Here is a 27,969-nt window from a genome sequence, read left to right on the forward strand (position 1 = left end):
GGAGAGAACTCCTGGTAGAGTGGGAAGATGAGGAGTTCAGCTTGGAATAAAGAATGTGTCCATTTTGTCTAATTTTGCAAATTTATTGGCATAAGGTTGTTGACCCAGCGACAAAGTGTATATCAGATTTTATGTATTTTTTTCAGATTAGTCTATATATATGTAAGGAATCAGGTATTTTATCTCTTTTTGCTACTTGCTTCTGAGTTTTTTCACACAGATGGTAGCATACCACAAACGCTGTTCTGCATCTTGTTTTCTTCACTTAACAGTATGTCTTGGAAATCATACCACCTCATACCCAGTTCAGAACCTCTTCACTTTTTTTAATGACTGCATGGAATTGCAGTGTATACATGTACCTTAATTTATTGAACCAGTCCTAGGTTATTGGACATTTAAGTAATTTACAAGTGGTCATTTGCACATTATAAATATATCTGTATGAAAATTCCTAGAAGAAGAGTTACTGGTCAAATGGTATGTGAATTAGTAATTTTGATAGATAATGCCAAATTGCTTCCCAGCGAAGTTCTATCTGTTTATACAACAAACCTGCAAGAGCGTGAAAATGCCTATTTCTCCATATCCCCATCAATATAGTGTATCACTTTTTTTGATCTTAATGTTTAAGATTTTGTTTTGCTATGGAGGAATTTTTAATTTTTATTTAGTCAAATTTATTCATCTTTCATTGTTGTATTTGGAAAGGCTTTCCTACTCATTTTTTAAAATTCTTATCTTTTCTTCTAGTAGTTTTACAGTTTCATTTTTTTTATGTTTAAATATTCGAGTCCCCTGGAATTTGCTTTAGTATGGTTTCTTAACTTTAAACTTTAATAAAGAAATTGTAGAGATTTGTTTTCATAGTCTAGATTCTGGTTTTCAAAAATCTTGTAATTATAGTGGCAACATAGCCCTATATACTTATATATATATATTTATTTATTTATTTTGTGTGTGTGTGTGTGTGTGTGTGTGTGTGTGTGTGTGTGTGAGAGAGAGGGGGGGCGGGAAGATTGGCCCTAAGCTAACATCTGTTGCCAATCCTTCTCTTGTATTTTATGTGGGATGCCACCACAGTGGGGCTTGACGAGAAGTGCTAGGTCTGCGCCCAGGATCCGAACCTGCAAACCCTGGGCTGCCGAAGCAGAGCATGTAAAATTAATCACTATGCAGCCAGGCCAGCCCCGCATATATACTTATATTTGAGGGTCATTAACAATGCACGTAAATCTGTATTTCAAATAGTCTTGATAATTTCAAGTTTCGAGACAATTTGTTGGATCTGATTAGGTCTTTTTCTAACCTTATCTTTTGGCTGATGGGCTCATGCTAAGAGTAGTGGTGTTAGCTCTGTTATTGTTATTTGCTTGTGCTTGTATTTGTAGTCTTATCTTTAATTTGTGTTTTCTTTGCAAGAATCTTCTTAAGCCACTTGGCTATTTTGTGAGGATTTAGTTTAGTTAAGCCAGATGCTATAGCCTGTAAATCCATTGAACTGGGCTCAGGTAAAGCACAACACTTCACAATATACAGAGAGTGGGGCAAGATGGAGCCACTGTCATCTGTCATGTGTCACTGTCACAGTCAAGGAAAAATTACCTCCTACTGTAGGTTACATAGGGACTAGTGAGGGTCCCAGTGCCAAGCCATATACTAAATATTAATAAAGCTTAATTTCTGTCTTATTTTTTAGATAGAAAATGAATATAAATAGAAGTCCTAGCATATGCTTCCCACACCCTAGTGTATCTTCTTACATGCCCGCTGGGATGCACGTGTCCCACCACTGAAGACCACCCGTCAAGAAGAATGAGTGGGTGACTCTACATATTCTTTAGATAGTCCCTCAGTTAATGTCATCCCTCTCAGCCAAGTTATCAAGTGTCAGTGAATTAGGGATTGTCGTCTCTGGAAATATCCTGAAGTTGTGGCTGTGCTGACTAAGGACAAAAGTGACGTCAGTTTAACTGGGGCTGGGATTGACATCTTTCTGTGAACACTGAGCCTTCTAAGGATACCTGACTTCTTGATGAGTATTTAGCAATTGCAGTAAGACATTATGCCATGAAGGATGACTATAATAACTTTATCCAGGAAAAGGTTTGAACATTCACCTCGTCCATATGACAGTCTCAGTAAACGTGTCCGACTTTGAGCAGTCTAACTTCCATATAGCCATTGGAGACACACCTAGTAAGACAAAATGAGGTACCGTATGGATTTACTAACTGTAAACTTTGATTTTAGAATAATTATATCTCTTCTTTATAGTGATGATTATACAGGGCTGTACTCTTTGATTTGCAATGTTAAAATGATGTAATCCACCTGTAAGAGGAATACTTGGCAGGAGGGCAGGCATTCAGCTCTTCCAAATAATATCTAGGCATTAGGGGCAAGTTAAACAGAAGGGGAAGGTGGTGGGTGGTGGAAAGTATTAGTCCGTCTGTTAAGAAATCATCCTACCAACCCTGACTCTTGGATAAGTAATGTGATGCACAATTCTGTAGATGTGTGAATAGCTAGGAGTCTGTGTTGCACTTAACTGATTCCTTTCTAGAGTGTTATAAAGGCCAGGAAAGCTTGGTTAAAACCTTAGTCAGTCTTCTTGGCTAGGTGATAGAGACCAGAGGTTGGCAATCCAAATCTGGCCCACTGCCTGTTTGTTTAAATAAAATTTTATTGCAACACAATCATACCTGTTTGTTTAGGTATTCTCTGTGGCTGCTTTCGAACAGCAATGGTGGAGTTGAGTAGTTGTGACAGAGATTGTATGGCCCACAAAACCAAAAATATTTACTGTCTCTGTACAGAGAAAGCTTGCTGCCTCCTGGTGTAGAGTTAGTGATCTCTAGTAGACTGACACTCCCCAGAGGCCGCCTGCTCCTTTCCCAGAACGTTGGCCTGGGATACCCAGGCTTGCAGTTTATCAAGAAACTCACATTCAGTGAATTGTTTTTAATTGAAAAACAAGTAGGTATGGTAAGAAGTTAAAACTTAACTTCTTGAAGCATGAGTACATAATTAACAAGAAGCTTCCTGCCCATGCAGCCCCATTTCCTTCCACAGAGGAGAGTATTAGAAATACGTTTGCAGGAATTATCTGTACTTGTATATAACCTTTGGAATTATATCATCCACACAGTTACTGGACCTTGCCCCCTCCTCCTTTTAAATTTAATGCTCTACTTTGAAGATTGTTTCATATTAGTCCCTAGCATGTATAGGTTTTCATTATTTTTTTTTAATGGCTGCATGTTACTTGTGAAATTTCCTTTATTCTGTGTTTGTGTATATCATTTTTAGAAATTAATTTTTAATTGCACAAGTAGCGCATGAAAACATTCTCTGTATAAAGAACATTGCAGATGCTTAAAGTTCTCTTGACATCTCCTCCAATATCTGTCCCCCACCCGGCAGCCTTCACGCAGGTAACCACTGTTATCACCCTGGGTCTGCCAGGCCTTTTATTTGTATTGTAGTAGAGTCGTGCATCTCTTCGTGATGAGGATACATTCTGAGAGATGCATCGTTAGGCGATGTTGTCATTGCATAAACACCATAGAGTGTACTTACACAAACCTAGATGGTATAGCCTACTAGACACCTAGCCTCTGTGCTATTATTCTTATGGGACCACCGTTTTATGTGTGGTCTGTGTTGACTGAAACATTGTTAGGCGGCACATGACTGCATTTTGTGTTTTTTTTCTTACCATAAATGGTATCATACTAATATTATTCTCTACCTTCCTTTGTTTACTCAACAGTATGTGCCATGATACATATAACACATTCATTTTTATAAATAGTATATCTGGCCCTTCCCTTGTTGAACTTTTAGGTTATTTTCTATTTTTCTCACTAATATAAGTGATGCTCAGTGAGCATCCCTACACATACCTCCTTGGGTATCCTAAGTAGTAGAATTGCTGGGTCATGGGGTATGACATTTGAAAAATTAACAGATGTTGTCAAATTGTGCTCCAGCATTTTTTTCCAATTTATATTCCCGCCAGCAGTATGTGAGAATGCCTGTTTCTCCACAGTCTCTCCAGTATTGTTGTTTATCAGAATTTTAGATCTTGGTCAATTGAAGGGTGAAAATGGCATCTGATGTTTTTACTCATGTGTCTTTAATAATTAGAGAGTTTGAACTTATTTTAAATGTTTGTATATTTTTTTCTGTGAACTGCCTATTTATGGCATTTGCTTATTTTTCTCTAAGGTTGTTGGTCTTTTTCTTATTGAATTATAAGAACACTTCTTCAATAAGGAATCATAATAATTGCTACCATTTATTGAGTGTTTACTATGTGCCAGGTGTTGCTATATGCTCTCTACCTGGATTAGCTCATTTAATCCTCACGATAGTCCAATGAGGTAGGTACTGTTTTCACACCCTTTTTAAAGATGAGGAGAGTGAAGCAGAGAGAGGGAAGGTAATTTGCCTAAAGTTATCCAACTAATTATTGGCAGAATTGGGATATGAATTCAGGTGGTCCGGATCCAGCACCTGTATTCCTAACTACGATGCTCTAGAGCATCCCAAGAAAATTAACACTTTGTCCTGTGTTTATCTATAAATTTAATTTTTTCCCCATGTTTTTTCTAGTACTTTTACATTTTTAATACTAATTCTTTTATCTACCAGGAATTAATATTGGTATAGCAAGTAATAGAGACCCAACTTCTTTCTTTATTAATAAAATTCTTATTTCAAAATAGTTTTAGATTTACAGGAAAGTTACAAAGATAGTACAGAGAGTTCTCATTTATCCCTCACCCAATTTTCACTGTTATTAACATCTTACCCTACTAGGTATGTTTGTCACAACTAAATAACCAACGTTTGGTACATTACTATTAACTAAACTCTGTATTTTATGTAGATTTCACTAGTGTTTATCTAATGTCCTTTTCTGTTCTAGGATTCTTCCAGGATACCATATTATAGTTAGTTGTCATGTCTCCTTAGCTGTCTCTGATCTGTGATAGTTTCTAGGAATCCAGTTTCATCCCTTTAATAAATAAAAATAAATAATTTGTTGTCCCAGTACTATTTATTTAATAATCCATCATTTCCCATTTATTTGAATTGATGGTTTTATTAGATATTAAATTCCTACATTTACATATTTCTTTTTCTGGGCTCTTTATTTCGTTGCATTTATCTTTTTATCTATTTTTGTCTTATACGCAATTGTATTAATTAGTTTCTTTTTTTTTAAAGATTTTTTTATTTTTCCTTTTTCTCGCTAGAGCCCCCCAGTACATAGTTATGCATTTTTAGTTGTGAGTCCTTCTAGTTGTGGCATGTGGGATGCCGCCTCAGCGTGGCTTGACGAGCAGTGCCATGTCCGAGCCCAGGATTCGAACCAGTGAAACCCTGGGTCGCCGAAGCAAAGCGTGTGAACTTAACCACTCAGCCACGGGGCTGGCCCCTACTGTTTCTTTATAATACCATTTATTTAATATCTGGTAGAATTAGCCTCCGTTTATTATTCTGTTTTTCCTGTAGAATTTTCCTGGCTGTTCTACTGTGATTGTTTTTCCCTGGTGTACTTTTTAAATGAAATATTTGGAAAGCTAATAGGTCCATAATTTGATGGAATAAAGTCTGTTCCATTTTAAAAAGGGATGATTTGGTATGTATCTCTGGTGTTAATAATGGTGAATGAATGAGCCAGGATTGGAGATCTGGCCCTGGGTGTGTTAGTCCCTTCAAAGGGTCTGTATTCTCACAGCGCAGAAACACAGCTTTGTGTACTGCTTGACCACCTTTTTATTTCTTAATTCTTTCTGTGTCCTATTAGTGCTGTCTTTTTCTTTTGGAAACGTTGTTAAATTATAGTACATCTTTTTTTTTATTGAGGTACCATTCGTTTATGACATATGTATTTCAAGTGTACATCGTTATATTTCTACTTCTGTATAGACTGCATCGTGCTCCCCACCAAAAGTCCAGTTACCATCCATTACCGTACACATGTGCCCTTTACCCCTTTTGCCCTCCTCCCACCCCCTTAAGGTCCGTCCATGTTGTTGCAAATGGCAAGATTTCATCTTTTTTTATGGCTGAGTAGTATTTCATTGTGTATGTATACACCATGTTTTCTTTATCCATTCATCTGTTGATGGGCACTTAGGTTGTTTCTGAGTCTTGCTATTGTGAATAATGCTGCAGTGAACATAGGGGTGCATATATCTTTTTGAATTAGTGTTTTGTGTTCTTTGGACCCAGAAGTGGAATACCTGGATCATATGGTAGTTCTATTTTTAATTTTTTGAGGAATCTCCATACTGTTTTCCATAGTGGTTACACTATGGAAAATTTATATCCCACTGGCAGTGTACGGGGTTCCCTTTTCTCTGCATCCTCTCGCACACTTATTATTTCTTTTCTTCTTTTATTAAATAAGAATTTATTTTTTATTTATTTTTTCCTTCTTCCCAAAACCCCCCAGTACATAGTTGTATATTTTAGTTATGGGTCCTTCTAGTTGTGGCATGGGACACTGCCTCAGCATGGCCTGATGGCGGTGCTAGGTACCATGCCCAGGATCCAAACCAGTGAAACCCTGGGCTGCTGAAGCAGAGCATGAACTTAACCACTTTGCCAGGGGGTTGGCCTCTTTCTTGTCTTTTTAGTAATAGTCATTCTGATGGGCATGAGGTGATATCTTATTGTGGTTTTGATTTGCATTTCCCTGATGATTAGTGATGTTGGACATCTTTCCATGTGCCTATTGGCCACCTGTAGATCTTCTTTGGAAAAATGTCTGTTCATATCTTCTGCCCATTCTTTAATCGAGGTGTTTGTTTTTTGTTGTTGAGTTGTTTGAGTTCTTTATATATTTAGGATATTAACCCCTTATTGGAATATGTAATTTGTAAATATCTTCTCCAAGTCAATAGGTTGTCTTTTTTTTGAGGAAGATTAGCCCGAGCTAACTACTGCCAATCCTCCTCTTTTTTCTGAGGAAGACTGGCCCTGAGCTAACATCCATACCATCTTCCTCTACTTTATATGTGGGACGCCTACCACAGCATGGCATGCCAAGTGGTGCCATGTCCACACCTGGCATCCGAACCGGCGAACCCCAGGCTGCCAAGAAGCAGAACATGCGCACTTAACCACTGCACCACTGGGCCAGCCCCTGTCTTTTTCTTTTGTTGATGGTTTCCTTTGTCACACAGAAACTTTTTGATTTGATGTAGTCTCATTTGTTTATTTTTTCTTTTGTTTCCCTTGCCTGAGGAGACATATTCAAAAAGATACTGCTAAAACCAATTTCAAAGAGCATACTGCCTATGTTTTCTTCTAAGAGTTTTATGGTTTCAGGTCTTACGTTCAAGACTTTAATCCATTTTGAGTTAACTTTTGTCTATGGTGTAAGATAATGGTCTACTTGCCTTCTTTTGCATGTGGCTGTCCAGTTTTCCCAACATCATTTATTGAAGAGACTTTCCTTTTTCCATTGTATGTTCTTGGCTCCTTTGTCGAAAGTTAGCTGTCCATAAATGTATGAGTTTGTTTCTGGTCTGTCACTTCTATTTCGTTTGATCTGTGTGTCTGTTTTTCTGTCAGGGCCATGCTGATTTGATTACTATAGCTTTGTAGTATATTTTGAAATCAGGGAGTGTGATACTTCCAGCTTTGTTCTTTTTTCTCAGGATTGCTTTGGCAATTCACAGTCTCTTTTGTTCCATATAAATTTTAGGATTCTTTGTTCTATTTTTGTGAAAAATGCTGTTGTGATTCTGGCAGGGGTTGCTTGACTGAGTAGATTGCTTTAGGTAGTATAGACATTTTAACTATGTTAATTCTTCCAATCCATGAGCACAGAATATCTTTCCATTTCTTTGTGTCCTCTTTGATATCTTTCAATAATGTCCTAGAGATTTCAATGTATAGATCTTTTTCTTTTTTTAAGATTTTATTTTTTTCCTTTTTGTCCCCAAAGCCCCCGGGTACATAGTTGTATATTCTTGGTTGTGGTTCCTTCTAGTTGTGGCATGTGGGGTGCTGCCTCAGCATGGTTTGATGAGCAGTGCCGTGTCCGCGCCCAGGATTCAAACCAACGAAACACTGGGCTGCCTGCAGCGGAGCATGTGAACTTAACCACTCGGCCACAGGGCCAGCCCTACAATGTATAGATCTTTAACCTCCTTGGTTAAATTTATTCCTAAGTATTTTATTCTTTTTGTTGTGATTGTAAATTGGATGGTATTCTTCATTTCTCTTTGTGCTAGTCTGTTGTTAGGGTATAGAAACGCATCTGATTTTTGCATGTTGATTTTGTACCCTGCAACTTTACTATATTTGTTTATTATTTCTAATAGTTTTTTGATGGTTTCTTTAAGATTTTCTATATATAAAATGATGTCATCTACAAACAGTGACAGTTTTACTTCTTTCTTTCTAAATTGGATACCTTTTATTTTTTTTTCTTACCTAATTGCTCTGGCTAGGACTTCCAATACTATGTTGAGTAAGAGTGGTGACAGTGGGCATCCTTGTCTTGTTCATGTTCTTAGAGGAATAGCTTTCCTGTTTTTCACCACTGAGTATGATGTATGTTAGCTGTGGATTTTTTGTATATGGCCTTTTATGTTGAGATACTTTCCTTCCATACCCATTTTATTGAGAGTTGTTGTCGTAAGTGAATGCTAAATCTTGTTACATGCTTTCTCTGCATCTGTTGAGATGATCATGTGGTTTTTATTCTTCATTTTGTTAATGTGGTGGTATCACACTGATTGATTTGTGAATTGAACTATCCTTGCATCCCTGGAATAAATCCCACCTGATTGTGGTTTATGATCCTTTTAATATATTATTGTATTCAATTTGTTAATATTTTGTTGAGGATTTTTGCATCTATATTCATCAGTGATATTGGCCTGTACTTTTCCTTTTTTGTGTTGTCCTTGTCTGGTTTTGGTATCAGGGTAATGTTGGCCTCATAAAATAAGTTAGGAAGTGCCTCTTCCTCTTCAGTTTTTTGGAAGAGTTTGAGAAGGACAGGTATTGAATCTTCTTTGAATGTTTGGTAAAATTCACCAGGGAAACCATCTGGTCCTGGACTTTCGTGTTTGGGGAGGTTTTGATTACTCCTTCAATCTCGTTACTACTGAATGGTCTATTGAGTTTCTCTCTTTCTTCTTGATTCAGTTTTGGGAAGTTGTATGATTCCAAGAATTTCTCCATTTCTTATAGGTTATCCAATTTGTTGGCATATAGCTCTTCATAGTATTCTGTTATAATCCTTTGTATTTCTGTGGTATCCATTGTATTTTCTCCTCTTTCATTTCTGATTTTATTTATTTGAGCCTTATCTCTCTTTTTTAGTGAGTCTAGTTAAAGGTTTGTCAATTTTGCTTATCTTTTCAAAGAACCAGCTCTTAGTTTTAGTGATCTTTTCTATTGTCTTCTTAGTCTCTATTTTGTGTATTTTCACTCTGATTTTTGTTTCCTTCCTTCTGACTTTGGGCTTCATTTGTTCTTTTTCTAGTTATTTTACGTGAGCGTTAGGTTGTTTATTTGAGATTTTTCTTGTTTCTTGAGGTAGGTAGGCCTATATTGCTATATACTTCCCTCTTAGTACTGCTTTTGCTTCATCCCCTAAATTTTGATATGCTATGTTTTCATTTTCATTTGTCCCCAGGTATTTTTGATTTCTCCTTTGATTTCTTCATTGATCCAATAGTTGTTCAGTAGCATATTGTTTAGTCTCCTCATATTTGTGACTTTTCCAGGTTTCTTCTTGTAGTTAATTTCTTGTTTCATACCATTGTGGTCAGAAAAGATGTTTGATATGATTTCAGTCTTCTTAAGTTTATTGAGACTTGTTTTGTTTCCTGACATATGGTCACTCTTTGAGAATGTTCTGTGCACTTGAAAAGAATGTGTATTCTTATACTTTTGGATGGAATGTTCTATATATATCTATTAAGTCCACCTGGTGTAGTATTTCATTTAAGGCCACTGTTCCCTTGTTGGCTTTCAGTCTGGATGATCTATCCATTGATGTAAGTGAGGTATTAAAGTCCCCTACTATTACTGTGTTCCTGTTAATTTCTCCCTTAAGGTCTGTTAATAGCTGCTTTATATACTTTGGTGCTCCTATGTTAGGTGCATATATATTAATAAATGTTATGTCTTCTTGATTGATTGTCCCCTTTATCAATATATAATGTCCATCTTTGTCTCTTTTTTCTTTTTTGGCTTGAAGTCTATTTTGTCTCATATAAGTATGGCTACACTCACTTTCTATTGCCACTTGCTTGGAGTAGCATCTTGCATCCCTTCACGCTGAACCTATGTTTGTCTTTAGAGCTGAGATGGGTCTCCTGGAGGCAGCGTATTGTTGGGTCTTGTTTTGTAATTCATCCAGCCACTCTGTCCTTTGATTGGTGAATTTAGTCCTTTTACATTTAGGGTCATTATTGACATATGAGGACTTAATACTGCCAATTTATCTTTTGTTTTCTGGTTGCTCTGTATTTCCATTGTTTCTTTCTCTTTATGTTTGTCTACCATTCAGTTTGGTGGTTTTCTGTCATTTGTTTCTCAGTTTCTTCTTTTTTTTACGTTTTGTGACTCCACTCTGAATTTTTGTTTTGATTACCCTGAGGTTTATATAAAAGATCTTATAGATGAGATAGTCCTTTTTCTGCTGATAATATCTTATCTTCATTTGCCTATGCAGGTTTCATCCTTGTCCTCTTCCCCTTCCATGATTTTATTGTCACAAATTATCCCTTTTTTGTATTGTGAGTTCATTACCAAATTGAAGTGGTTATAGTTTTGGTTTTCTTTTTCAAAAGATTTTATTTTTTCCTTTTTCTCCCCAAATTCCCCCGGTACATAGTTGTATGTTCTTCATTGTGGGCCCTTCTAGTTGTGGCATGTGGGATGCTGCCTCAGCGTGGTCTGATGAGCAGTGCCATGTCTGCGCCCAGGATTCGAACCAACGAAACACTGGGCCGCCTGCAGCGGAGCACGCGAACTTAACCACTCAGCCACGGGGACAGCCCCTGAAGTGGTTATAGTTATTTTTAATGCTTTCTTTCCCTTTAACCTTTATGTTATAATTAAGTGTTTACTAACCTATCCTGATATAGAGTTGAAGTTTTCTGATTCTGTCTGTCTGTCTATCATCTTGCTTAAAGCTTGTATTCCTCTGCCTTTTTGTTTCAGGTAAGAGAGGTCTTTTCAAGATTTCTTGTAAGGTAGGTCTAGTGGCAGTGAACTCTCTCAACTTGTCTTTGTCTGGGAAAGCCTTTATTTCTCTTTCATATTTGAAAGATGACTTTGCTGGATAGAGTATTCTTGGCTGACAGTTTGTATCTTTGAATATTTTGAATATATCATTCCACTCTCTCCTGGCTTGAGTGTGTCTGCTGAGAAATCTGCTGATAGCCTAATGGGGGTTTCTTTTTAGGTTATTGTTTTTTTCTCTCTTGCTGCTCTTAATATTCTTTTTTTGTCATTGACTTTTGACAGTTGTTCTTTTGAGTATGATTGGCCCTGAGATAACGTCTATGCCAATCTTCCTCTATTTTATATGTGAATTGCCACCACAGCATGGCTGATGAGTGCTGTAGATCCGCACCCGGGATCCAAACCTGTAAACTGGGGCTGCTGAAGCAGAGCACACTGAACTTAACCACCAGGCCACGGGGCTGGCCCCCAGTTGTAATCAGTCTTTTTTGTATGTGTGGGAGGAAGATTGACCCTGAGCTAACATCCATACCAATCTTCCTCTATTTGTGTGTGGGATGCTGCCACAGTATGGCTTGATGAGCAGTGTGTAGTTCTGTGCCGGGATCTGAACCCGTGAACCTTGAGCTGCTGAATCAGAGTATGCAAACTTAACCATTATGCCACTGGGCCAGCCACTTGACAGTTTTAATGTAATGTACCTTGGAGAAGATCTTTTTGTATTGAGATAATTAGATGTTCTAATAGCTTCATATATCTAGTATTTGTATATCCACTTCCTTCCCCAGGTTTGGGAATTCTCAGCTATTATTTCTTTAAATAGGCTCTCTGCTCCCTTCCCACCCTGTACTTCCTCTGGGATTTTATGTTGCTTTTCCTAATTGAATTGGACATTTTTTTTATGTTGTCTCCATTTTGAAAAAATCTTAGTTCTCCTCTTCCACCTGAATCATTTTTACATTTCCATCTTTGAGCTCCCTAATTCTCTCTTCTATGTGGTCTACTCTATTTCCAATGTTTTCTACTTTATTCTTCATCTCATTTATTGAGTTCTTCAGCTCCATAATTTCTATTTGTTTCTTTTTAGGTTTTCAGTCTCTTTGGTGAAGTACTCCTTCTGTTCTTTAATTTTATTCCTGAGCTCATTGAACTGTCTTTCTGAGTTTTCTCATAGCTTGTTGAGTTTCTTCATGACAGCTGTTTTGAATTCTTTGTCAGTTAAATCACAATTTTCCATGACTTCAAGTTCTGGAGAACTGTCATTTTCTTTTTCTGATAGTGTGTTATCATAATTTTTCATGGTGCTTAATGAATTATTCCTCTGTTGATGCATTTGTAGTAGTGAACACCTTTCTTATTTAGGTAAGGCTTTATTTACTTTATTTCTGAGCTGCTTCTGGTTTCATCTGGGGGCTTGTGCTTTCCACCCTCTGTTGCTTCTGCCAGAGGTGTCATCAGTACCCTCATTGTGCTGCTGGTCCCTTGCTGCTTATGCTGTCACTGCAGTCACAGGTGTCACCACTAGAGTCACAGGGCTGGCAGGCACCACTACTGCTTCCAGGATTGCCTGGGTTGTGTGTTCCTCCACCATGGTTGGGGGAGGGCGAGAGGTGGAGTGGGAGCTGGGGTCCTGGGCACCTCTACCGTCTCTGGGCTTGTTGGGTCTTCAGGTGCCACTGCTGCAGGTGGGGGTCCAGAGTTGCAGGTGCTGCTGCAGCTGGAGATGGCCGGGGTTGTGGCTCTCTTTGGCCTTGGGCACTGCTGTGGTTGGGGGGTTGCTGCCACACTTGCCACCTCTGCTGCTGCTCCTGGGTTTTCTAGGGGTGCTGGCACCACCACCGTGAGGGGTACTGGATTTGCAGGTGTCACTGTCACTGCTGGGTAGGCTGGGGTTCTGAGCACCACCACCACAAGGGGCAGGGGTACCTGGGTCGTGGGCACTGTGGTTCCTGGAGCCTCTAGTCTTGGGTGCTGCTGTGGTTCCCAGAGCCTCAGGTTGTGGGTGTCACTGCTGCTGCTAGGGGAGGAGACGGGGCTGTGTTGCAAATGTTGCCACAGTTTCTGGAGTTTCCCGCCACAGGTGCCACCACTGCAGTTCCTAGAGTCTCTGGTCTTGGGCACTCCAACATTTCCTGGAGTCTCAGGTTGCAGGTGCCACTGCACAGTTCCTGGAGCTTCTGGTTGCAGGCACTGCTGCCATTCCTGAAGCCTCCTGTCTTGATAGCTGTGGCTGCTGCTCCCCTGGGTGCACTGCTTCCCCAATGTCCTGTCCATCCACCTTCAGACATACAGCTGTATGGATCTCTGAGGCATTCTGGTGTGCTGTGCAGAGGATCCTCTCTTGGCCAATGGATGTCCTATTGCTTGTAACTTAAAGGGGAGAGACAAAAGAAACAACTCACTCCGCTGTGATGCTGATGTCACTCTTCTTCATCTTTATGGTAGAATATTCTACAGCCATAAAAGTGAATGAGGAAGTTCTTTAAATACTGATATGAAATGATATCCAAGATATATTGTTAAGGGAAAAAAGCAAGGTGTAGAATAGTACATATAGTATACTGTCATTTTTGTAAAAAGTAAAGAGGAGGGAGGTATATTTATATTATTTACTCATATGTGAAGGAGATACAAGAAGTTATAGTTGCTGTTCCTTCTGGGGAGGAAAATTGAGAGAGAGGGATGGAAGCAAGACTTTTCATTCTCTGTGCTTTTGTACCTCTTAAATTTTGAGTCATGTAAAGGTTTTATTTCTTGCCTAAATGCTCTGGCTAGGACTTCCATTACCATGTTGAATAGAAGTGGTAAAAGTGGGCATCCTTGTCTTATTCTTGATTTTAGAGGAAAAGCTTTCACTCTTTCCCCATTGACTATGATGTTAGCTATGGAGTTTTCATATATAGCTTTCTAAAAATTCTCTTGAGGTAGTTTCCTTTTATTCCTAGTTTGTTGAGTGTTTTTATCATAAAAGAGTTGAATTTTATCAAATGCTTTTTCTGTATCAATTGACGTGATCATGTTTTTTTTTCTTTCATTCTGTTAATGTGGTGTATCACATCTGTTGTTATACAGCATTTGTGTATGTTGAATGATCCTTGCATTCCAGGAATAAATCCTGCTTGGTCACGATGTATAGTTCTTTTTTTTTTCTTTTGGTGAGGAAGATTGGCCCTGAGCTAACATCTCTTGCCAATCTTCCTCTTTTTCCTTCAGGAAGGTTATTTCTGAGCTAACATCTGTGCCAATCTTCCTCCATTTTTTATGTGTGATGCTGCCACAGCATGGCTTGATGAGCAGTGTATAGGTCCACTCCTGGGATCTGAATCTGTGAATCCTGGGCTGCTGAAGTGGCGCATGAAACTTAACCACTATGCCACTAGTCCAGCCCTATAATTCTTTTATTTATTTATTTTTGTATTCTTTTTTTTTTAAGATTGGCACCTGAGCTGACATCTGTTGCCAGTCTTTTTTTGTTTTCCTTCTTCTTGTTCTCCCCAAAGCCCCCCAGTACATAGTTGTATATTCAAGTTGTAGATCCTTCTGGTTGTGCAATGTAGGGACGCTGCCTCAGCATGGCTTGATGGGTGATGCTAGGTCTGTGCCCAAGATCTGAACCAGTGAAACCCTAGGCCGCCAAAGTGGAGCGCACAAACTTAACCACTCAGCTACAGGGCCGGCCCCCACTATAATTCTTTTAATATCCTGTTGGATTTGGTCTGCTAGTAATTATTTTTTTAAAAGTAGAATGATAAAGTTTTGTGTGAGTTTTGAACCCCTAAACCTAATGTGGAAAGTAGGGGCAGTGCCTTCTGCAGGCCAGGTCTGAGTCTGTCTGTAGGTGTACAGAAAAAGAGTTCTGTGTTTGAGTTGTGCTGAAGTTTCTTCTGCCTACAGCATTTGCATCAGTCTTTTTGTTGTTGAATTTTTTTGCCTTTTCTCCCCAGTCCCTTGTTTTTCCTCTAAGGAGATAGAGCATTCTGAGGTATATAAGTTTCATATTTTCCTGACCCTTGCACATAATTGCTCAGAAAAAGTAAATGTTTGCTGGCATGTTTATTCTTAGGCTATCGTAACAACAGTAATACTTACCATTCACGAACTTTTCTTATTTACAGTCTCAGCTCTAAGTGAGGTAGTTGCTTTTATTTTCCCCCTCTTATGGATGAGGAAAGTAAGGGGCAGAGACCTTAAATAACTTACTCAGGGTCTTATAGCTAATAAGTGGCAGAGCTGGGATTTGAACTCAGCTAGTCAAGCTCAGAGCCCGTTCTCATAACCACCATGAAATGGTGTTTCTCAACTATGTAGTTGCTAGTATGAAGAGAATCATACACTCCTAGAGGGGAAAGCAGTCCCCATCCTGAGCTTCTTTTTGTGTCTTTAACTTGGGAGTGTTCTCAGACATTCCAGCTTTTCAGATTTACCAAGACGACGAGTTGGTTCTCCTAATTCTTATGAGGTTTTTGTGCATCAGCTTTTCTACTTACCTTAGGTGTCACCTCTGGTAGGGCAACTTACTAGTCCTCATTTTCTTCACTGGAAGTGTTAGAGCATTGCTGTAATCAGTGATTTCCTAGGTCCGTTCCAGCTCTGAGTAGTGATAAGTTCCCTGACTTCTGTTTATTCACGTTCACTTTTCCTTATTTGTTTTAGCCTAGCATTCTCCTCTCTTGAAATTTGAGTCTTAATGCTGATCTCATGTAACATCAGCTTTCCTTGCCAGCGTTGTGCCATTTTGCACATTTCTTAAATATCTCTAATCCAAGTTGCCAATTAAAAAACTGAATAGAACAGGACCATCCCTAAGTGTCCTGGGTATTGGTTTTTAGTCTGTATCAGATAAACTTAACCAAGACTTTGTGGTCTTATCCACAAAGATAAAATAAGTGACTGCTAATCCCCTACTGAAACTGAACTACATTCTGTCAGTGGTGTTCCTCATTATTGGCTTAACTATAAGCTTTGCTGTTTTGTTTTTTTTTTTAAACCTATTTGGACCTAAACTTCTGTGCTGTTTATTTGCCTTCGTTTGCTGTTACTGCAAGTTCACACTCATTTGGCAGCCATGGAATTAATGCTCTTAATTATTAATGTATTGTTCCACCAAAACAAGGTGAATGTACCAACATACCGATTTCAGTGTTCCCTACTTTTATTTATTTATTTGAATTTCACCAGTGGGTCTTGGATTAATCCTTCGGGGGAGAGGAGTTACCTTAAGATATTATAAAAATGTTACATTCTAATAATAGATATTAGATTCAAGTTTTGATGTTTTCAGTAAATCAAATATTTCTGCAGTGGAATGATAGTAGAAAATGTCTAATTCTTGTTCAGTACAGATTTAGCCTTCCTAATTAGTATTATTTACTAATACAGTATATTCTTTGTTTCTCCTACTCTGAATTTCATTTTTTAGTTTTTCATGTGTTTGCAAGTTGAAAATTGATTCAAATTAGGACTTTTATGCATTATTGTGGAATTTAATTTCACACATTATAGATTTTGAAATTTATTGTAATCTTGGCTCAGAACTATTGTTCCGAGTCGCAGTGTAATACAGTCTGCTGGTTGAATCTAATTAAGGTGTCGTATCACTTGCATGCAGTATGTATCTTTGCCTGGAATGTTCTAAATTTCCTCCCTTGGGAATAACACTTCCCTCAGTTCTTGGTGTGATTGAAAAACCGGCAATATTTGACACACTGTATGTAACTTGTTTAAGAGACAGACTTTGTTTATCTTTTGCATTTGTTAACTGTTTTAACCAAAATGCTCAACTGCAATTTCCAGCATGATTACTAATAGATTGAGTATTAACCTTATGAATGTGTCCTATATTCGTTAGCTGCGACTGCATTCAATAACAAGCATGACTGTACTCCAGTTCTGGGTACACAAATATTAGGGAACTATAAATAATTTAGTAAGTGAAAGTTGAGTATCTTGAAAGTAAAATTGCTTTCTAACAAGTATAATTTACAATTTTAAAGAAAATGAGCAAATTCTCTCTTTATGGGATTATATTTTACCATTACAGAGTTGACTCCAGTACTATGATTATGTGTTGAGAGATCGCTTGCCTTTCTTGGCACCATGTGAAAAGCGAACAATTTCAAGCCTGTTAGAATTCACAGGATTATCTTGCTTATTAGCCCACAAATCTTTTCCCCTCCCACTTGGTTTCACCCTCTATTACCTGTTTCTTGCTCTTGTTTGCAAGGTAATCATCCCTTAAATAAACAAGAATTCTCCAAAGATTTAGTGGAAACCAGGGTTAAGGGGCACAGCCCTGGCTGACACAGGCCTCTTCCCCAGCAGAATTGTTCCTCTCAAGGTCTTTTCTGACTGATCCTTAGATGTAGACTTTCAATATTTAAATAAGGAGCCTTTCTGCCTGTCTCCTTCGAGGCTTCCTTAGACTTTCCAGCACAAAAAACCCAAAAAGTTCTGTCTCTCTCTCCTAGTCCTAAATGTATGCCTTTTTTGCTCTACAGCAATGTTTCTCAACTTGGGCACTATTGACATTTTGGACTAGATGATTCTTTGTTGGGGGGCTGTCCTGTGCCTTGTAGGATGTTTAGCAGCATCTCTGGCTTTTACCCACTAGATGCCAGTAGTAGCTCCCAAGTCATGACAATCAAAAATGTCTCCAGACACTGCCAGATGTCCCCTGGGGACAAATTCACCCCTGGCTGAGAACAAGTGCTATGTAATATTGAACAAGCACTTGATTTTTCTGGCTGAGACGCAGTTTCCTCATCTGTGTAGTAAGGTGGTTGATAATCCCCACCTACTGCGCAGGATAAAATACATGTACGAGTGTTTTAAAGTACATCTACAAATAACAGGTTGGATGAAGCCTGGCAGCAGCACTAAGCTCTGGACTGTATTTCTGCCAGCATTTCGGTACAGAGAATGAAGCTGAAGGTCAGGTGATGGTCACAGTCACAGGTCTCATGACTTGTTTGTGGATGGTACTCTACAGAGCTCTTCTGTCCAGATAGGGAGAGCGGGCAGGTACATTTCAGGAGGTGATGTGAGCAGGACTTGACTAGGTGATGTGTTCCTTACCAGGCAATCCTGAGACCCTGAGGCAGCTGCAATGGGCCAGAGCTCCCTTGGGAGGGCGTGTGGCGTTCCTCAGAATGACTTCAGCCTTTCGTACTGTACTGAGTCTTTAGCACTCTGGCATGCGTGGCTTTTGGCCAACATGCCCATCTTGGTCCACTACCTGTTTGAGCATCCCTATCTCCCTCTCTTGTTTATTTCCGGTTGTCTCTATATGCAAGGCATAGTGCTGGTGCTTTCACAAACATTCTCTTCTGTTCCTTTTGGAATCCTGTCAGTGGCGTTACTTGCTTTACAGAGAGTAACAATAGTAGTAGCAGTGATGGTAGTAGTAGTAGAGGCAGGAGGAGTAGTAGAAACTAACATACATTGAGTTCTTACTGTGCGCCTGGCCTTGTGCTAAGTGCTTTATATGTGTTAAATCATTGACTCCTAGCAACAATTTATGGAGTAGGTACTATTCTTCTTTTTACAGATGAGGAAACTGAGGCGCACAGCAAGGTTAAATAGCTCATATACAGCTAGTAAGAGGTAGATCCTGGATTCGAATCTGGGCAACTTGTCTCAAGAGCCTACTCTCTTAGGAAATGGGGTCAGAGAGATTAAGTAACTTGTACGTGTTCAAGGAGCTAATAAGAGGCAGAACTGAGAGTAAAACATAATGTGCGACTCCAATGCATTGCTGTTTCCCATGTGTCAAGCTCCACACTTCTCATTCATCTGCTCTCCCTGCCTCTGCCTGGGTGGGATGGCTTCTGTGGTGCTAGCTTAGAGCTCAGCACGGGGGTCCATTAAAAGATACTTCATGAATTCAAGGTGGGGTGACGAAAGAGTGATAAAAAGAGGCAAAGAGGAACTTGGAATCGGTCTGGTGGAGCTCTTCTTATTCAGTACTTTGTTCTGAATATTTATTTTTACATCTCGTTTCTGTAGAATTCTACTTTGAGTTGAGTGCTTTTGTTTTGGATGGTAGTTTCTGGATTTAAAGGCATAACATTTCTTTTATTATTATAGATCTGGTTGTGGGCCTTTTATCTGTGTGTTGGAACAGACCAGAAAGGGCTAGAACCTGGAACCAGACTTATCCTGGGGGTGGGCAGGTGCTGACAGGAGAGAGGTGATGCGAGGAAGTTAAACCTTCATAGATGGTGTGTTAGTTTCCTAGAGTTGTTGTCTCAAAATACTACAAGGTGCTGGCTTAGAACAACATCTATTCATTCTCTCACGGTTCTGGAGGCTAGAAGTCCTAATCAAGGTGTGGCAGGGCCCTACTCTCTCTGCAGACTCTGGGGGAGAATTCTTCTTTGCCTCTGTCTAGCTTCTGGTCTTTACTGGCAATCTTTGGCATTCCTTGGATTGTAGCTGTGTCACTGCAGTCTCTGCCTCTGTCTTCACGTGGCCTTCTCCCCTGTGTGTGTGTGTCTCTGTGTCTGAATTTCCCTCTTACAAGAACACCAGTCATATTGAATTTAGGGCCCACCCTAAGCCAGTATGATCTCATCTGAACTTGATTACATCTGCAAAAGGCCTTATTTCTAAACGAGGATACATTCACAGGTTCCGGGTAGACATGAATTTGGGGGGACACTGTTTCACCCAGTACAGATGATATTCAGAGTAAGCAGCAAATGGCTCGCATATGATCAGCATGAGGGAAGACCCCCTGGAGTACATGGGGTTCTGCCTAGTGAGTGAAGCCTGACAGAGGTCACTCTGAGCATGTTGTAATTGGAGATTCAGGTAGGTCATGACCATTTGATCAGTGTAAGCAGATAGGAGAGTCCTTACCCCAGGCTGGTCTCTACTTTCTACGTGACCCTGGCAGCAGCAAGCTAAAATGTTTGAAGTATCAGGCAGATGGTCAGTTTGCCAAGAAGAGAGCAAGTCAGGCACCCAGGATTTGCATCATGAGAGGCCTTGTGCTCAGGAGTAAGGAAAAGCTCAGAGTGGGGCCAACTAGGTCAGGGCCAGTCCTGCAGCAACTGTGACTTACTGCTGAGTCCCAGGGAGTTGGCTGAAGCATCTAAAAACCCCCCAATTCTTGGGATAAGGCCTGGAGCCCAGGCAGCACTGAGCCTTCAGCTTGGGGTTCAGTTGGCTGTGGATGAGGGACAGTAAGGAGAAGTGAATTGGAGGCTTCATCATGATAATTCAGAAGCAAACTTTGTCAGATTCTGACACTGGCAAGTGTTGAGGGGCCCTGGCAAGGTGTAAATAAGAGTGGGCTCTCTCGGAGATAGCGAGTGCTTTAGGGTAAAGGAGGATGAAAAATTCAGTAATATTAAGTGTCATCTGTAGAATGAAAGCTCTTGCTCTTCCTAGGAAACACTTTGTAGGTCAGCCCGTCTGCTCTCACCAAAGAGGCTGAGTCAGAGATTGACTTGTTTTGATGTCGGCACATTTTCTTTTTAAATTCATTGCTTGATAACACTTGTTTGGAACCTTGATTATTTCTTTAACACAATCAGAATCCAGCCTGTTGTAGTCCTAGGACTCAGAATGACCCACACCTCTTTCTGCCCTCACCTTTAAGCTGGACTGATTTCTGTAAGAAGTATGTCCTAGACAGTTCAATGGTGGTGCCCTTCAATGGCTTCTCCACCTCCCTGCCTTCACCCTTCAAGCCTTATTCAATTACTGTTGGCATTTTGTGTGTGTGTGTGTGCACTTGCTCTTGTCTCCCTGGACCTATATTATGTTTCTAACCCAGGATCCTTATTCAGTTAATTTTGTCTTCATTAGTTGTGGGCACCCTTTGGAGTTTGCCATCAGACTATGTTCCTTAGTTCCCAAAGTTATCTTAAACAATTCTGTGATGAATGTTACTGTTCATCAGTTTTTGTATGCCAAATTATTTGCTTGGGATAAATTGCTAGAAGTGAAATTGCTGGATCAAGGATATGCAATTTTGAATGCTTTTAATACATATTTCCAAATTACTCTTCAGAAAAGTTTATACTCTCTCGTAAGCACTCTTGCCCCTGAACTCTTATTAACAGTGGGTAGTGTTTTTTTTTTTTAAGTTTGTCAGTTTGGTAGACAACAGATGGTATCATAGTTTTGTTTTAAGTTTATTGCTTTTTTATTACTAGATGAGTTGAACATATTTTCATGTTTATTGGCCCTTTAAAAATTCTTGTTTTAGAAATTACCTGTGAGTATTCTTTGCCCATTTCCTTGTGTAATGTATGTTTTTTAACCCATTCCTTCATTTATTAAACAAATCTTAATTGAAACACCTTTTCTATGCTAGGGCCAGACACTGTTCTAGTGAACAGCACAGATAAAATACCTGTGATTGAGGAGCTTATGTTCTAATGTAATGAGGCAGAGAATAAATAAGTATTCAATATGACAAGTGGGGAGAAGGACTGTAAGGAAAAGTAGGCATGAAAGGGAGGTAGAGAGTGATGAGGTGGTCAGGGGAGGCCTCACCGCACCAGTGTTTTTAAGTGGAGGCCTGAGGATGATTAAGGCGCAGGGTCTGCTGGTATTGGGGAAAGCCTTATAGGCAGAGGGAACAAAGAGGGCAAAGGCCCTGAGGCAGGACTGTGTTTGACTTGTGACCGAAGTTCGGGTGAATGATGGGGAGTTAGGAGGTGAGTTTGAGCGGTAGCAAGGAGTCGGGTGGGTGTGGGGACAGACCATGCAGGGCCCAAGGGCCAGAATAAGGAACCTGGATTTCATTCTGAGCAAGATGGGGAGCCATTGGAGAGTTCTGAGTAGTGAAATAACATGACCTGACCCAGTGTTTTAAAAGAACATTCATGGTGGTGAGTGGAGACCAGACTGGAGGGCAGTGGTGGAATCTGGAAAACCAATTAGGAGCCTCTTGCAGTATGCCAGATGAGAGAGGCTAGTGGTGTGGTGGATTGGAGGCAGTGACTGGTGATTCTGGGTATGTTTTGAACATAGAACCAGTAGATTTTGCTGATGGATTGGACGTGACGTTTGAGAGGGAGAGGAGCTAAAGATGACCGCAAGGTTTTTGGCTGAGTGACTGGTAATGCAGCCATCTGCCAAGATGGAAGGAAAGGTGGGAAGAACAGGTTTGGTGGTGGTGAAGTCTTGATGATTTGTGAGAGCTGTTTATGTGAGGAAGCATATTACTCTTTTGTCATTTAGGTGGAAAAGGCTTGTTTCCTCAATTTGTTGTTAATTAACTTTGTTAGTAGTGTTTTGCTGTAAGAAATGTCAACTTTTTATTTTGTCATCTGTTAGTGTTTATAGTTTTTGGTTTTGCTGTCCTGTCTAGAAAGATTCTATGAATAACCACCCATGATGTCTTTAAGGACTTTCATGGTTTTGTATTTGCATTTAACTCTTGAATCTAGCGGGAATTAATTTTGATGTAGACTGAACTGAATTACAATTCAGTCTTAATTTTTCTTAAATAATTACTCTGTTATCCTAGCATCATTAAACAATTTGTTTTCTGCTGGGAGAAATGATTGTATCCTTTCCTCTGAATTGAGGCAGGTTATACAGAGGTGTTCAGTCACGAATGAGTACGACAGGCCCCTGGTCTTAATTTTTGGTTGATGACTTGGCAACTCTAATTTCTGAGTATACCAGGTTGTAAGCATAACTCTTCTCCATTCCCAAAAGAGGCCCTTGCCTTAAAGGATAGGGTGGCTTTCATCAGTTTCCCTTGATAATTGTGAATTCTGTCTTGTGGATGATATGTGACCTGTTTTTAAGCACAGCCTATGTCCTCCCACTGAACATGCTTTTCTGCTGCCTCATTTTGTCAACAGATAATTGCTCTAGGGTATGTACTAAACTTTGGTTCAGCAATACAAAAATGAATGACAATGTTTACTTGCTGTCAACTTAATCATGCTGCAGATTCCAAAGCCCTATCACATTTGTGTTTTTCATTGTTACATTCTCTGTGCTCTGGTCCTTCTCTGATATGTGGATAAGTTAGAGGTGACAATAGTATTAAATTTACTGGATTTTCTTCTTTAAGGCAAGAAATTGATTTCTTATGTTATTAATAGTGTTTACCAAATCTTACAGTTGGATGAAGTCTTCAAGCTTGGAAATAAACCTCCAGCATCTTGTTACCTTAGAAATTTGTGTCAGGGCTTATTGAACCTAAAGCTCTTAAATATTTTTGTTTCTTTTTTTTGTTTTTTGTAGAGAGGGAAATATGAGGTTCCTAAGTGGCTCTCTCCCAGTAGCATTCTGCTTCTTCAACAAATGCTACAGGTAAACTTTGTTATTAATTTTTAAATAATAGAAGACAACTGCAAGTATTTGATCCAACTTTAAGATGTCTGTGGTGCAGCTACATTTGGAGGACAGGCCACTTATCTATTAGCCTGAAAATTCCATTCATTGTATCTACTGTGCAGACATCCTCTACCGGATGCTTTCTTCATTATGTTGCAAATGCGTTTGTTTTAGACCTCTACCGTATGTCTTTGCTGGTGTGGTTTCTTGTCCTTTTTTTGAGCATTCTGTTTTCTCTAACCAGCTCTTGCTCTACTGTCTTCTGTTTCCTGCTCCCACTCTCGTACGTTAGATGTATGGTAGATACTGAATAAATGCTTGAGTGAGCTGATACACAATTGAGTGGGCCCCATGATCTAGTGAGTGGTTCTCAACTTTAGCATGTTTCAAAATTGCCAGATGGCTTGTTAAAACAGATTGCTGGGCACCATCCCGAGAGTGTCTGATTCAGTAGATCGGGGGCAGGACTAAGAATCTGCGTTTCTAACAAGCTCCCAGATGACACTGATGCTGCTGGGACACACTTTGAGAACCACCCATTTAGTGAATGGCCTCTGCGGGTGGAAGATAGGAATGCTGAAGTCTAGATATCTGCCCTACCAATCGATAGGCAGCCACCTAACTTAGTTCTAATGCCTAAAGTGGGGATTCTGAGCCTGCCCTCACTGCCATGTAGTGTGATGAGGATAAAATGAGATTAATAGGAAACACTTTGAAAATTTGAGTACCTTATTAGTGCAATTCTTTTTCCATTATTACGTATTCAGAACATCTCCCAGTTTTTCCATCTATTAAGCCATCTCCACTTTTTACTCAGAATTCACCTCAGGCTCACCCACCTTGGGTAAGTAGGGCCAGACCACCATATCTCCATAACGAGACTGAAAACACCTCAGCCTTTCTTCTAAGCTCCAAAAGCCTTAATCTCTCTTGATTAATTTTCCTCTGCTCACATTTGAAAATTACAAATGGAAAAGAAAGGTGTGCTTTTCAACTTTGTTCTCTGTGATTGTAAGCTCATCGGAGGTAGAGATTGCATATTCACTATGAATGCCCTGCATTGTGGCTGCTCGAATATTAAATTGGTGAATATTTCCTGTGAATAGGTTTTCCAGCAAAAGACTATTACATCATACAATGGGTTGACGGAACTTCATGAATAATGTCCATACCAATGAGGTTCATGTTTGCTAAACATTTATCTTCTAAGCCTGTGTTGGTTGCTCTAGTTTTCTTGCCTCTGATGCTTTTTTGTGAAGAATTTGTTCCAAGGCCATTTTAAGGTCCTTGCCAGCATTTTTGTGATGATAAAGTTTACATCTGTTCTGATGAATTTTGAGTTCTCAAGAGGAAAAGAGTTCTACGTTCTCTATTTGAAATGTTAATCTCTAGTTACTTCTTAATGGCCACTAGGTGGACCCAAAGAAACGGATTTCTGTGAAAAATCTATTGAGCCATCCCTGGATCATGCAAGATTACAACTGTGCTGTTGAGTGGCAAAGCAAGACTCCTGTAAGTAAAATGAAATCCAGTAGGATGTTTTTAAAACTTTGTGTGATCTTTGTGGGGATTCAGGACCTCCACTGATATCGTCTAAAGAGAAAAGGAAATGTGTTTTGTAGACTTACTCATCAGACTTGTAACCTAATTATATGTTTGCTGTTAATCTCTTAGACAGTGGTTCTTAACCCAGGCTGCACATGAGAATCGCCGAGACCTTTAAAAAAATGCATGCACCCCATCCCAGCAAATTAATGGATATTTTTAAAAGTGCCCAGGGGTTTCTCATGTGTAGTCAGGATTGTGAACAGTGCTCTGGGAATTATTGGCAAGTTACTTAACTTTGCCAAACCTATTTATTCGTCTGTAAAAAGTAGGTTAAACCAGTTCTGTCTACTTCCTGAGGAGTTACGAGGTTATAGCAGTTCTCAATTTTTTTGTTTTTTTAAGTTTGGCACCTGAGCTAACATCTGTTGCCAACCTTTTTTTTTCCCCTTTCTTCTTCTCCCCAAAGCCCCCCAGTACATAGTTGTATATTGTAGTTGTAGGTCCTTCTGGTTGTGCTATGTGGGATGCTGCCTCAGCATGGCCTAATGAGCAGTGCTAGGTGTGTGCCCAGGGTCTGAACCAGTGAAATCCTGGGCCACTGAAGTGGAGCACACGAACTTAACCACTTGGCCATGGGACCGGCCCCATAGTTCTCAAATTTTTAAGTCTGAGGACCTTTCTACACTCTTAATACTTATTTATTCATTTATTTAAAAATAACAGTAGTAGGGGCTGGCCCCGTGGCCGAGTGGTTAAGTTCGCGCGCTCCGCTGCAGGTGGCCCAGTGTTTCGTTGGTTCGAATCCTGGGCGCGGACATGACACTGCTCATCAAACCACGCTGAGGCAGCGTCCCACATGCCACAACTGGAAGGACCCACATCGAAGAATATACAACTATCTACCGGGGGGCTTTGGGGAGAAAAAGGAAAAAATAAAGTCTTTAAAAAAATAAATAAATAACAGTAGTAAACATGTTACGTTTTATCAAAAATATTTTTATGAAAAATAACTATTTAAAAATTAAATTTAGTGAGAAGAGTAGCATTGTTTTACATCTGTGCAAATGTAAAACAATTTAAAGTCTGGCTTAATAGAAGACATTTGGATACTCATCTGTTCTCCATTCAATCTGTTTTGGTATGTTGTTTTGATTGAAGCATGTGAAGAAAACACAGCCTCACATAGATATGTAGTTAGAAAAGTATTTTAATATTTTAAAGAAGTAGTATTTTAATAGCCTTTTCAGATAATTGGGGATATTCTCTGGTAATCCACTGAAACTTCTGCAGTGAGGTGGCATATGTGCACTGGTCAACAGAATAGCTCGGAGGTGTGTCTCAGACATGCCACAGTGTGGACTTGGTACAGCTGTGTGGTATTTGCTTTCTGTAATAATCACACCAATAAACATAAATTACTCTTCCTAATGGCCAGCTGGTCTTGGAAAAACAGACTATGCTTGTATTTAGCCCCTTCTCACTAGTCTGCCCACTGCTGTGGCCATGTAGCCTGAGCTGAAATCCGTCCTGATTCTCCCATGACTGTCAGCTCCTAAAATGTCTCTTCTCTTGTCATGTCGGCCCTTCGTGACGTCTATAATATCTATTGAGCAAATGCAATTAGAGCTGCAGCTTAGTTCTGACAACTCTCCTTACTGAGAGCCTGGGAACAGTAGACTGTGGAGGAGTCTGGGCAGTGCAGCAGCAGGGCCAGGGAAGCTGGATGTGGCCCTCGTGAGCGGGTGGTGCCAATGCCTGTGTTCTACCATTGGGGGTCATCATTTCTCCATATGTAGGAGGGCTCTGCATGTCCTCCCAGCCGTGATCCTATTAGGATAGGATAAACTACTATTTGCAATAGAGCAGATGCCAAAATGAAGAAGGCTTCTGATTTCAACAACATAAAAATGATTTAAAATTGAGTCACAGTATAAAGTAAATACATAGTTTTGAATGTTCCAAAAAAGTATTATTTTCCTAACTTCTTAGTATAATAACTGCTAATATTGATGGAACACTTACTATAATAGAATAGTGTGCTGTTATAGTCGATCCTCTGCACGTGATGAGACTGCAGTGTAATACAGATGGAGCCCTTCGGATAGTACCTGGAGGAGTCAGGTGCAATTCTATGGGCTTTATGTTTTTAACTCATTTGATCCTCATGCCAACCCCTGAAGTAGATACTCTTATTGTCCCCATTTTGCGGATGAAGCAGCTGAAACACAGAATCATGAAGTAACTTGTCTGAGCTCAAACAGTAGTAAGTGTAGAGCCAGGATCTGAACCCAGACAGAAGGACTCCAGAATACAATGGATTCAATAGGCCAGCTTGTTCAAACTCAGGGCCTGTATATCCTGCATAGCTGTAGCCTTTGTGACAAGCTTTATTTGGTCTCTTTTGGAATAGCTGGGAGCAGAGTCATGGAGAGGTGGCTTTGTGTTGTGGTAGCAGAAACCTGGGCTGGGAACAAAAAATGCCAGTCTCGGGCAGATCACATGAATGGCCCTGAGTCTTCATTTTCTCACGTCTAATGTGGGTATTCTAATGTCATCTCTTGGTGTATTTGGGTTGTGTTTTGTCGTTTACAGAGTGCCTTTACATGTTATGTCATTCGTCTGTGTTGCTCACATTACAGAGTTGTTGGAGGGATCACACGAGTTATAGACAGGAGAGCTATACGGGATTAGTGTTGCTTTTTGAAGTATTTGCTTTTGTACCTCAGTATTGTGTTTCGTTAAGAGTGAACTATAAAAAGTAATTCAGATTTACTTGGATATTTAAAGTATAGATGCTATTCTATAACTCTGCATGATCTATTATTTTCACACATGACTGTAGTACTCAAGTATTGTATCAAATAGAAGTTATATTGA

The 27,969-nt window shown here is 39.6% G+C and overlaps 1 protein-coding gene across 2 annotated transcripts in view; it reads left to right on the top strand.

Annotated features, from left to right (window-relative positions):
• The window catches only part of MELK (maternal embryonic leucine zipper kinase), an 83,964-nt gene that overhangs the window by 23,309 nt on the left and 32,686 nt on the right, over positions 1–27,969 (top strand). For both annotated transcript variants that reach the window (XM_046673888.1, XM_046673895.1), the window contains exons 8-9: positions 23,452–23,520; positions 24,958–25,056. In XM_046673888.1, the coding sequence (XP_046529844.1) occupies positions 23,452–23,520; positions 24,958–25,056 (168 nt within the window). The remainder of the gene's footprint in view (positions 1–23,451; positions 23,521–24,957; positions 25,057–27,969) is intronic.

Source organism: Equus quagga, chromosome 1, assembly GCF_021613505.1.
Source record: "Equus quagga isolate Etosha38 chromosome 1, UCLA_HA_Equagga_1.0, whole genome shotgun sequence".
Taxonomy (NCBI): domain Eukaryota; kingdom Metazoa; phylum Chordata; class Mammalia; order Perissodactyla; family Equidae; genus Equus; species Equus quagga.